We start from the raw sequence: 11,904 nt of genomic DNA, 5'->3' as shown, positions 1-11,904 counted from the left end.
TATATATATATATATATATATATAATGCATGTATGTGGTATTTCTAAAGCAACTTAGAGCCGTGCAGTCAGAACCCTCTATGAACTATTATCAACGAGCTTTGTACTAATTGCGCTATTGTCCGTATTTTATATTTGTGTTGCATCTTAATCTAATTTATTGTGCTTTTTTTGTCTACAACGGGCACCAGGTTGGCAACGAAATACCACCTAACTTCATCACCTCCATAGAACGAGGTTTCTTAGAGGCAGCGCAGCGGGGACCCCTCTTGGGGGCCCCCATGGTCAATACCCGCTTCGTTCTCCAAGGGGGGAAGGCCCACGATGTGGACTCAAGTGACCTAGCCTTCCGCCTGGCTGCTGCGGGGGCCCTGCGGTGAGCCCAAAGCACAAGAAAGGCTGCTGTTGCTGCTGCTGCTGCTGCTGCTGCTGCTTCTGCTTAGCGTAGGATCTGCTGCAAGCAGACGGCAGCAGCGACAGCGGCAACACTATAACACAAGCAGCATTAAATGTATGCATGCCTTGAACGCACTGGAATGTGATACTACGCAGAAAATATATGCCTTTGTGGCTCTAAATAATGGCCTCCTCCCTCTGCTGTAGTTTGTGCTACTGTTGCTGCTGGTTTTGTTTTGTTGTGCAGGACATTTGCAGCGGAGAGTCTGCCCGTGGTGTTAGAGCCCTTAATGGTAGTGGAGGTGCGGGTGCCTAGGGAGATGCAGTCAGCAGCTCTTATGTTGCTTAACCGACGCGAGGGGAACGTCTCCAGTTGTACGCTAGAAGGAGAGAGTGTCTGTGTCTCTGCGCGCGTCCCTCTGCGGTGCATGTTTGGCTTCATCTCCGACCTTAGGGCGCAGACACAGGGCCAAGGGGAATTCTCTATGACATTTGAGGCCTACCAGCAAATGCAACACGCGCAGCAGCAAGCCCTGCTGCAGCAACAGCAACAGCAGCAGCGGCAGCAGAAATAGACAACATGACCAGACGAAATGACGGCAACCACTGCAAACGGCGTAAAGCCTCTAGAGCCTCAAACTGGAGCAGCAGCAACAACAGCGACAACAGCAGCACACACTCAAGCAGCAGAGATGATTGTGGAAGAGTAGATGGTCTGCTGCTGCAGTATCTGTATCTGATTCTGCTCGCTTTTGCTGCTGCGGTGCTGCTGCCCGAAGACAGCACCAGCAGCACATAGCAGCAGCAGGTGCTGCCGCTGCTGTTCTCCAGTGGGGTTGCCTGTGGATTGGTTTCTCTGTGTCTCTCTCAGCCTCTCTGCTCCTTCTGTATCTAGTGTAGTTTATTTCACTTTAGCTGTTTCCTTTTTAGGCAATTTAAACGTGGTGATTTAAAGGTAAACGATAAACTAAACTAAAGATGAAGTAGAAGAAGCAAGCTGCAGGAGAGACAAGCTGCAGAAGAAACGCGCGAGAAAAGAGACACCTCAAGGATAACACACAGACAACGTAATGAGAAACGAACCAAGAGAGAAACTGGCAGCTAAAAAGAGACAGACAACTAAAAGAGAGACACAGTTAAAAAGAGACAAACTGTCGAAGAGGGGCAGATAGTTTAATAGAGACAAACAACAGAGAGGCAGATAGCTACGGCAAGACAGAAATGCGAACACTTGGGGGCAGAGGCAGCTCGTACAACATGCAAACTGCTACGATGTTCTCTTATTCCTCCTCCTGATTCTTTGAAGAGCGCCTGACAAAGCTAGACAAAGTCTGACACCTTAGGGGACGCCTACGAAGGCACCTAAGGATACACTGAGGCTGACGCCAAAGGAGACACACAAGAGGGCACCTAGGCCAACACCTTTAACGCACACGCAGCTGCCACATCCGAGCACACACATAAAGAAACACCAACAGTACCTGCTAGAACGGTGGTAGCAGCAGCTGCAGCCGTACTTGGGGGAGCAAGAGCAGTCTAGGAGAGCAGGGCATAGACAGTTATTGCACATGAAGGAGACGGACTATGCTGCTGCAGCGGAAGCAACTCTGTGGTGTACTGACAGCGCGTAAAGCAGCGCCCATGGGTTTCTTCATCTAAACCGCAGAAGCTGCTATTAAAGCCCGCCGCTGCACCTGCAGCAGCATCGGGGCTGGTGCTGCTGCCGCATTATCGCACTGCAATACACCTGCTGCTGCTGCTGCTAGAAGCAGTCGTCTGGCATGTGCTCGGGCCCAGCCAAGAGCAACGCCATTCGTCGCGACATCTCTGCGCGTCGCTTTAATGAGGGGGGGGGTTGCTCTGCGGCTGCTGTTGCTGCTGCAGCTGGTGTTGCTGCAGCTGCTGCTGCTCCCGCCGTTGCTAGGTTTGCCCTGGGGGGCCCTTTTGCTGCTGTTCGCAAGACATGCTGCCACAGCTGCTTTATACCGGAGCCTGTCCGGGCAGAAACGAGGAAGACCGGAACTTGCTGCTTGGACCGCTCCTCCTGCTGAACCTGCTGCTCTACGGGTGTATCTGAGGCATAGGGACTCCGAAAGCTGCTGAAAAGGCTTCCTCTTGAGGCACTTTTGCTGCTCCAGTTGCTTCTGCTGCTACTGTAGACGTCGTCGCCCCCGTCGTCCCTCTCCTCGTTTTCGCTGCTGCTGCTGCTGCTTTTGTTGCAGTCGTCGCTTCTCCCCTTGTTTTTGCTGCTGCTGCACCTCTGCTGTTCCAAAAGTAGCTTCATCCGCAGCTTCATCAAATAGGGAGGCAGCACGAGATGCTTGTAAGCCGACAGATTCTCCACCAGCTCCTGCACACAGCAGCAGAAGCCACAGCAGCAGGACCACTAATAGCCGCAGCAGCAGCAGAGAGAGTAACAGCGGCAGCAGCGAGTTTCAAAAGTCGAAGGGCCGTAGACCAACCAGAGCGGCGGCAGCAGCAACACACAGCCAGGCAGCAGCAGACAGCTGCATCATCAGCTCAACAGCAACAGCTAGCCAGCCACAGAAGAAGCAGCAGCAGCAGCAACGGACCACGAACTGCGCAGCACTCAGTCTGTCTTCTTTTGTGATGGCAACTGCTATGGGGATTTTCTGCTGCAGTAGCAGCCTCATGAGTGCAGCATCATGGGCCCCCATGCCTCGCCTGCCGTCAATAAGCAGCAGCACCTGCTGCAGCTGCTGCTGCTGTTGCTGTTTACGCTGTACATACACTTCCAAAGTGCGAGATATCTGCCACGCCCTCTCCGGGGATATGCCTTCGGTATGACCGTAACCCGGGAGGTCTGCAAGGACAAGCGCCCCCCGCTGCAGCAGCAGCTGCTGCTGCTGCTGTTGGTGCTGCTGTTGGTGCTGATTTCGCTGGGTAGATGCTGCAGCAACGCTGAAGAGGTAGAAATCGACGGCCTGGGTGCGGCCAGGGGTGCGAGAAGAACGGGCGTGTGGCAATTTGCTGCCGTTGCTGGTGTTGTTGCTGCTGCTGCTGCACAGTTTGAAGAAGGCATTTATAAGCGAAGACTTGCCTACGTTGCTGCGCCCAGCTACGGCAATCTCCGGTAGCTGCTGCTGCTGCAGCAGCCCCTGCAGCAGCTGCTGCAACAGCCGCTCCCTCAGGGTGCCCCGAGGTGTATCGGCTGCAGCAGCTGCTGCCACATCGTCTTCTTCAGCAGCAGCAGCAGGAAAGCAGTGCGAGGCGACGTACTCAGGAGCACCTCCGCTATTGGCTTGCTGCTGTTGCTGCTCAGTGGGTTGTACAGGCAGCAAGAATGACCCCAAGAACGAAGGCCTGAGGCGGCTGTAGTCCCCCGCCTTGAGGATTTGCTGCAGTTTGCTGCTGCTGCAGCTGCTGCTTTTGGAAACCGCTTCTGCTATGGGTACGCCCAGTACGGGCTTGGTGAGGGACCCCTGGGGCCCAGCGAAGGCAGAGAGCACGTCTAGCTCTCTCAGGCCACTGAAGAGCCCTTTAAGGGTGTTTCTTGAAATATCCGTCTCCTCTCCAAGAGACACCTGCGAGGAGGAACAAGCAGCGGCATGCCTTGCTGCATCTGCTTGCTGCCGCTGCTGTTGCTGCCTCTGCTGTAACTGGTGCTGTTGCTGTTTCGCTGCAGGGGAGCCTTGGGAGCTGCTTCGCAGCCTGCGGGACGCCGCCTTCGAAGAGAGGCGGGGGCCCCCACGGGGCCCCCTCATGACGGCAAACCCAGGGATGAGGGGTTTTCTAAAGCCAGACGGACAAGGATTCTGGTGGATGCTGCTGCCACATGCAACAACAGCAACAGCAGCAGTGCAAGGCAAAGGCCGCAGCAGAAGCAGCGGCAGTGAGATTACTAGCACGAAGAGCTGTAAATGCCGCTGCTGCATCCGCTAGAAATGAACTGCAGCACAAGAGGCACGCTGAGGTGTACAGAATCTGCTCGTGCACCACACCCTAGGGCCCAGGTGATTCCTACCCCTCTACAGTGAGTCTTCTCCAGCTGGATTCTCCATATCGCAGTCGACGAGCCATACACAACGGAACCCGAACCGTAAACCCTAAACTCGGTGCATCGGCTGCTGCACGCTTAGCGAGCACACAACCAGACCATGCTTTGAACATGATGGTCTACTTCGGTTTTTCCGAGAAGAACTCCTTAACCCTAGGGGGGCGTGGGGGGACCCTTCAGGGCCCCCTTTTGATGGTAAACCAGGGGCCCCTAAGGGCCCCCAAGGGCCCCCCAGTGGGGCCCTCTTGAGGTCGTCACCGCAGAGTATCATCGGCGGTAAACAAGGCCCGCAGAGAATGGTGTAAAGCAGTAAATAATATTAGTTATAATATTTATTTAGCATGCAAATTAAGAGTCTCTTTCTGTTTTCCCGTTGCATGTACACCTCAGGGATGTACAGCAAATAGCAACGACTGGGCGCGCCAACAGCCACGAAGTTCCACAGGAGTTTCGTTGGCGCTGGCCCCTCAGAATATTCTAAATTGTTTAAATTGTTACGATTAGAAGTCCACACATATCCGTTCCTTTCAAATTTTACATTATCCCGGGGGGTTAGCCGGGTGTGCGACTGCCGTCAGCCTGGAATGCCGAGCGAATTTTAGGCAGCAGATTCCATCGGACAAATACCTGAATAGATTTGTGTTTATTGCGTTATATTACTTTATATGGACGCGGCCCTAGGGGTGTGTCTTATTGTATTGCAGTTACATCGACATTCATACACTGGGTCAAGCAAAACCCCCAATCCATGTCATACTGTGTTGCATTGTATGTACGTATTTTCGCCTTACACTTAAAAAATTATATTCATGCGTTGCTGCTGACACTGCTGCTCCATTCGCTGCTGCCGTTGATGGTGACGTTCCTGCTGCTGCTGCTTATTTAATTGTTATGTTTGAGCTTCGCTCCAAGGTTGCTAGCCACAGAAGCAGCAGCAAGGGACTGCTATCTCCGCTCGGTAGCAGCAGCAGCATCTGCTTCTACAGCCCCACAATGTTTTCTGCTCCTTCCCAGCTGCGTTTAAACAAGACTAGGGTGGATATGCCCCTTCTACAGCAGCAAACTTTGGGAGGCGCAGCAACAGCGGCAGCGAACAGCGGGAAGAGGCCACAGCCCTCCGTCTCTATAGGCAGAGGCAAGGTATTTGCCGGCTGCTTTGGGGGGCACAACCTAAACCTTAAATTCTAAGACCCTGGAGGAATCCGCAGGTGCACACTCATCGTGTATACTCCCTCCAGCAGCTAAAAAGGAGTCAACCAGTCTTTCCTGCTGCCATCCGCTGCTGCTGTTGCCGTTGCAGATGCCTCAAAGCCGCGCTAAGGGCAGAGGTGCTTTCCACTGAAAGAGTTGTGACACCGCATCTTCGCTAACTCCCTTCAGACTGTTGGGCTGCCTGCACACCCAAGCTGCAGATGCAGATATACTTATACTTAAAAAACCCTACGTCACATCCCAAACACTAAATTGAAGCCCCCTGTTAACCCTAAACCCTCCTACGGCGAGACCAGATGATGGCTGAGGCCCCGGGAGGTTTCCTGGAGCTGAGCCGACAGGCATCAATACAGTTTGCTTACCACTGGGGCTTTTTGTCTTTGTCTATGAGAAGTGCCCGAACTCCTTCTCTAAAATTTGCACAAGAAACTGCCGCCATGTTGCCCATCAACACCAACTCAACTTGTAAGGCCTCGCGCAGCAGCTGAAGCCGCTGCTGCTGATGCTCCTGCTGTTTCTGTTGCCCTGGGACGGGTGTCCCCTCCAAGACACCACGAGCAGACGTCGTTGTTCTTGCTGCTGTTGCTGCAGCTGTGGCATTCTCTCTGTCTCGAATGGCTTTAAAAGAGACGGCGAGGGACAGCGGACAGGCGCGCTGCATTTCGCTGAGGGTTTTGCGGCACCAGCTGCAGCAATTGGAATTCTCTTCCAAGGCGGTCACAAGGCTCTGCACGTAGACCCTCAGCCACAAACCCGAAACCTTAGCTAGTGCAGTCGTGCCGTTAGCCTTGATAAGGCCCTAAGCCCAATCCCAACATATCTAGCACATAAACACTAAAACCCTACCTGAAGCGACTCAGCGTTAGCGAAATAACGCTCTAAGAACTGCAGGAATTGAGGCTGCAGCAGCCGTTCTTGTTCGGGTGGCGTTGCAGGGGCCCCCGTTGGGGCCCCCTTGCGCACTTCCTCGAGGACGCGGGAGGCCCAAGACTTGGGATCGGCACGGGGAGGGGGCCCCTAAGCAAATTCAAAAATCCCTTAACCTTGACCCTCAGACCTAAATTAAGAAAAATCCCTTAACTATGACCCTCAGGCCTAAACCCTAAACCCCAACCCATACACGTTCGTATGCCGTCGATGCGCAAAGTCCATGCTGCAGCTAACTGCTTAGCAGATGCCGTCCTAACAAGGGTTTTAGGTTTAAGGTTTGCTGTACTAGAGTGCATGACACCTCCTGTAGGGTTTACGACTCATGCTTAGAGTGCGCACTTCCTGAAGGCGAGCAATGGCTTCGGGGAGGTGGGCAGATGGCAGGTAATGCGTTGCAAACCCTGGAGAGCAAGCAGGAGCAGCAGCAGCAACCGCAGCAGCAACTTGTGTTAGGTGAAGCACATACAGCAGAAATTCTCATGGTGCAGGCCAAAGCCGCCACATGGCAACAAGGGCAGCAGAAGAAGCTGCATCGAAAACAGGAGCAGCAATCGTAGCAGCAGCAACAGCTGCAACACACCTGTTTGAATGAGGTCTGCTGCTCTTAGTCGCTCCCCTGTGAGGGCAAGAAACAGCCCTAGGCCGCGCGGCCTCACATCCGCGAAGGCCTGAGTCATTCCCGCGTCCGGGAACAGTCCAATGTGAACCTAAATGGCAGCAGCACCAGCAACAGCACCAAAGGCAGCCAACAGAATGTGAAGCAAGACAGCGGGAACAAACCAGCATCTGCAGCGCAACCGCAGCAGCAGGACGTATACTACTGCCGCAAGAAATAGCTACACAAACACCGGCAGCAAGCCTAACAACAGCACCTGTTGCAGCAGCAGCAACAACAACAGCAGCAGCACCTCTGGCATTGAGAACAAGGTATTCTCTGTGCATACACGAAGACCCCCGTGAACGGTTAACCCGACACCGCCACCTGCAGCAGCACTCACGGTTTAAGATATCCACGATACGGTGAATGACCTACTGGTTGCTGCTGTTGCTGCTGTTGCTGCTGCTGCTAGTGCTGCTATTGCTGTTGTTTCTGGTACTGCCGTGCCGCTGCTATAGTTGGTTCTGTTACTTCTGCTGTTTCCCCTGCTGCGGCATTCGTCTGTGTCGCTGACACTGCCAGTGTGGTGGAATTTTGTCGCTGTTTAAGGTTTAGGGTTTTGGGGTTCGGGTTTACCGAAGACAATGCCGTCCCAAAGGGCAACCACTGGTGGCCCTTGCTGCTGCGCCAAATACAAGTCGAAAGAATATTCGAGAGAAAAAAAAGAAATGGCACTCTCTGAACTGCTTGCAGCAATGGCCCGGACGTCCCCACCTGTATGTACACCCGAACGTGCACGGCAGCAGCAGCAGCAGAAGCTACAGCACAAAGAGCAGCAACAGGAAACTCCTTGCAAAGGCAGTTGCAAAACAGAGACACACAGGTAATGATTCGGCTGTGGCAGCCGTTGCTACTGCTGCTGCCTGTTGCTGCTGCTGCCCGTCGATAGCCGAAGAAGCTCTCATTGCTGCGACTCGAAGAGGGTGCAAATGCAGCGGAAGTAGCGGCAATTCTACCTGTTGCCTCCGTTGTCAATAGCTCCGCAGCAAGTGGCGCTCAGTGTACATCTTTAACCTCGGGGTTTACTTGAGGTTTCAGGTGTGCATGCAGCAGAACTCACCTGCACAGAAGGCTTGTTTTCCTTCTCCTCTAAGGATTATGAGAGCATTTTTTGCTTCCTTTTGCTCGATAGAGAGCAGCAGCTGCTGCAGCTGCTGCAGCAGGGGTAATGACAAAGCATTGAGGCGCCGCGGACGATTAAGAGTCACGGTATATACGGGGGGCCCTCCAAGGGGCCCCCGACGCTTTTCTACTAGTAAATCGCCACCCGCCAAGCTGTGCGAGGTACTGCTGCTGCTGTTGCCGTTGCTGCTGCTGCTTTCGTTATTGCTGTTTGTGGTGGCGCTGCTGCTGCATCTCACTGAGTTGATGGTGCTATCGCCGCTAGCTATACCCATCGGCCGACCAGCAGCAGGCACACACGTGGGTGATTGTCGCTGCCCCGTTCGTTGCCGTTGCTGTTCCTGCTGCTGCTGCTGCTGGTTCTGCAGCCGCTTCTGAGGCATTGCTGCAGGAGGCGAGAAGCCCCACAGCCCCCCAAGGCGTACGTTGGTGTTGGCCCTGAGTCCGCCGCGTAGTGCTTTCATACTATCGCAGCGCTGTGGAGCACATCATAAACTTAAATCCTCAACCTTAACCCCTCTAGTCACAGTAGTTCACGATGCCAAAATCCTAGTAAACCACCTAACGTACCCTCCTGTGGGAGCAGGATTAAGGTTAAGTGTTTAGGTTGACTCCACTTTGCTCTGAAGTCGAGCAGCACGAGGAGCCCCAGCGTTATAGCTACGCTGCAAAACCCTAAACCCAAAGCCCTAAACTTTCCTTAAACCTCAAATACTTACCACTGGAAACATATTCGAACCGACTGATAAGCCTCTCGCTAACCTAAGGATGATGGTTGAGGGTTAGGACTTTGGGGGCCCCAACCGTACAAGCCCACCGCACGGGCAGCAGATCCTAGATGTCTTCAATCCCAAAAAGGTAAGCAGCAAACAGTCAATTTGTTCTCTTTTGTCACTGAGGGACTATTAAGCGGTGCAGACAAAGACCTTCTCCTCAAGCTGAAGGCCCAAGCCCTTGTCCCTAGTCCCTATACCCCAAACCCTACAACCCACGGATTTGCGACTGGTACATGAGGAGCCGTGCGCCAGGGGGATACTTGTTGCTTCTCTTGAAGGGTTTGGGGTTTGGGGCTTGGAGTGTGCAAACGCTGGAGAACCTTGACAATGCCGCATCATCACCCAAGCAGTGACACCCGCAGCAGCGGCAGCAGTAGCGGCAAGGGCCGTTCACTAGAGGAGGAGGCGCTGCAGCAAAAAGAAAGGAGCAACAACAGCAAACACCCCAAGGGGAGAAGTAAACACAGCAACTGCAGCAGCAACAACAACGACAGCAGCAGCAACAGTGGCAGCTGCAGCAACAGCAACGTCAGCAACGACGGGGCTGGGTCCCGCAGGTCCGCAGATGCGTCACACAGCAGCCACCACTATCACCATCATCAGCACCATCACAGTAGCAGCAAACAAGCCAGCAGCAGCAGAGAAGGTAAAAGTAGCAGCAGCAACAACAACAGCAACAGCAACATCCGCGAGAGCAGCGGCAGCGCGGAAGAGGTCAGCAACAAACACAGCAGCAGCAGCAAGAGCAGCAGCAAGAGCAATAGCAGCAGCAGCAGCAGCGTAACTACGGAAGGAGCTTCTTCGAAAACGCCTCGGGTGGACACGGACAGCAGCCGCGACAGCAGCAACGACGACGATACAACCAACGGCCAGAGCAGCAGCAGCAACATTCGTGCCAGCAGCGGTGGCCAGCCAGTTGCAGCAGAATCTGCTGAGGTCGATGGTGATAGCAGCAGCAGCGACGATGATTTTGGTGCGTTAGAATGGCTTATGGTTTAGGGTGTATGGTTTAAGGTGTAAGGTTTGCACAAAGGCACTCCTAAAGAACATATCGAGGAGCGTTCTGCCGGTTTAGGCCGTCTAGACTGTGAGTTCGATTTGTCTTGAGGCCTTCCCGTGCTTCTTGAGTACATATAATAGGTTTAGGGTTCACGGTGTAGGGTTTGTATGTATCAGGCCCGAAGCCCATTGAGGCCACAGCCGCCCCTCAGCGGAAGCGGCGCCGCCTGCGGTGCGAAGATTTGCTGCTGCAGCAGCTTCCAAGTGCCACTAGGTACAGCAAGAGCTTCATGCACAGGGAGCAAATTACCTTCGGTAAATCCTAAGCCCTAATCCCGAACCCCTAAATCCTAACAAGTGCTTGGAGATGAGTCCCCCACCCTCCCAGAAGAACAGAACAGGAGTATGGTGCATTGAAGGCACCGTGCAGTTGCAGTACATCATTTGGGGTTTGTTGTTTACGGTTTAGGGTAGGTTTTATGGTTTGTTCGTTGCAGTGGTGGCGAGCGCTGCACACCGCTTTATTTTGAGCGGCTCTGTTGATGGGCATGTTAAGTTTTGGATTCAAAAGGAAGGAGGAATTGAATTCGTGAAGCACTTCAGGGCTCACATCGGTAAGCTAGCCCCTCAGCAAACTAGTTAGGTGGCTAGTTGGTTAGCTCTTTGGTTGGCTACCGGTGTACCTGCTCAGCTAGTTCTCTGATTATTCTGTATAGTTCTTCAGCTAGCTACCTATCTAGAGAGCTGGCGAGCTGTTTGCCTAGCTAGATGCCAAGTTGTTTCTCTGTCTAGTTGGCTGGATGCTCGTCTAGCTAGCTGGATAGCCATATGCTACGGTGGGAGCGAGCGACGCGTTGTCTTGTGCAGAGCGAACTGCTTGGCTAGTTTTGCTCTTCGGCTAGGTAGCTAGGTGGCCGCCTAGCTAGCCTCCTAGCCAGCCACCCAGCTACCCAGCTACCTGTGTCTTGTGATGCTCTTCAGGCGAGCTGTATTCCCTCTGCATATCACGGGAAGATGGAGGCGCATATGCAGCTTGTGTTGGAGCTGACAAAACCCTTAGGGTGTGCAAAGCTGCTGCTTTCCGCTGATGCTTCTGGCTGCTGCTGCTGCTGTTGAGGAGGCTGCAGTAAAGACCGAATCCACGGAAGGCCTTGCTTGGATTGGATTGGGACTTCTTGGCTTCGCGCTAATGTTTTGTGTATTTGTTTGTTTCCTCCTTTGTCTGTGTATTTCATTTTATTTGTTTACCTATTCTTCTATTGGGCTTTTCGGTTGTTGGTCGGCTGTGTTCGCGTGGTGAGCAAGCAAACGAACAAACATGTTGGATGTTTAACTTGTTTTGTTTGTGTTGTTTGTCGTGCTTGTGTTTCTGTGTGTGTTTGTTTGTTTGTTTAATTTCATGTGTTTGTGTAAGTTTGCTTATTTGTTTGACTTTGTTCGCTTGTTTATCTTTGTCTGGTTAATTTTGTCGGTGCCTTTGTTTGTTACCGTGCTGAATTTTGCTCCATTTTTGTTGTTTTCTACTCTCTACAGATATTCGACGTCCCCAACTTCGACATGGCCTGTCTTGTCTCTCTCGAGTTTGTCCCCTGGGCCTGCGAGTTTGTCTCCAAAAAGGGGGATGCAACGCCACTAGTTGCGGTGTAAGTACAGCCTAACTCCACTATCCTGCATGAGCGCATCTTCTGACGTTTTCCAGACACACGAACACGATATTTTTACGTATATATTCTGAAGTATATGCCCTGTCTGTATAAGAACGCATAAAATTATATATATATTATATATATATAT

General features: G+C 52.8%; 4 protein-coding genes across 4 annotated transcripts; 2 read left to right on the top strand and 2 right to left on the bottom strand.

The window, feature by feature from the left end:
• Positions 1–280: 280 nt before the first annotated feature.
• EMWEY_00048540 (hypothetical protein) lies at positions 281–970 on the top strand (the record flags this gene model as incomplete). Its single annotated transcript, XM_013479388.1, has 2 exons — positions 281–375; positions 643–970. 2 exons carry the CDS (start codon positions 281–283, stop codon positions 968–970), a joined length of 423 nt encoding a protein of 140 aa, XP_013334842.1.
• Positions 971–2,157: 1,187 nt separating this feature from the next.
• EMWEY_00048530 (GTP-binding conserved hypothetical domain-containing protein, putative) lies at positions 2,158–4,120 on the bottom strand (the record flags this gene model as incomplete). The annotated part of the gene is made up of 2 exons (XM_013479387.1): positions 2,158–2,745; positions 2,969–4,120. The coding sequence occupies 2 exons, from the start codon at positions 4,118–4,120 to the stop codon at positions 2,158–2,160; spliced, it is 1,740 nt and encodes a 579-aa protein (XP_013334841.1).
• A 1,598-nt stretch (positions 4,121–5,718) lies between these two features.
• EMWEY_00048520 (3-hydroxyisobutyryl-CoA hydrolase, mitochondrial precursor, putative) lies at positions 5,719–8,799 on the bottom strand (the record flags this gene model as incomplete). Its single annotated transcript, XM_013479386.1, has 8 exons — positions 5,719–5,806; positions 5,988–6,352; positions 6,472–6,642; positions 6,895–6,956; positions 7,136–7,262; positions 7,464–7,537; positions 7,790–7,927; positions 8,274–8,799. The coding sequence occupies 8 exons, from the start codon at positions 8,797–8,799 to the stop codon at positions 5,719–5,721; spliced, it is 1,551 nt and encodes a 516-aa protein (XP_013334840.1).
• Positions 8,800–9,438: 639 nt separating this feature from the next.
• EMWEY_00048510 (hypothetical protein, conserved) lies at positions 9,439–11,753 on the top strand (the record flags this gene model as incomplete). The annotated part of the gene is made up of 5 exons (XM_013479385.1): positions 9,439–10,084; positions 10,288–10,425; positions 10,608–10,724; positions 11,092–11,171; positions 11,644–11,753. Coding segments are annotated over 5 exons (1,091 nt in total), but the record flags the coding sequence as incomplete, so codon positions are not given.
• Between the last annotated feature and the right edge of the window lie 151 nt (positions 11,754–11,904).

The sequence above is a fragment of the Eimeria maxima genome, genomic scaffold (assembly GCF_000499605.1).
Source record: "Eimeria maxima Weybridge genomic scaffold, Emw_scaff1101, whole genome shotgun sequence".
NCBI classification, from domain to species: Eukaryota; Apicomplexa; class Conoidasida; order Eucoccidiorida; family Eimeriidae; genus Eimeria; species Eimeria maxima.
This window is presented reverse-complemented; position numbering and strand designations above follow the sequence as displayed.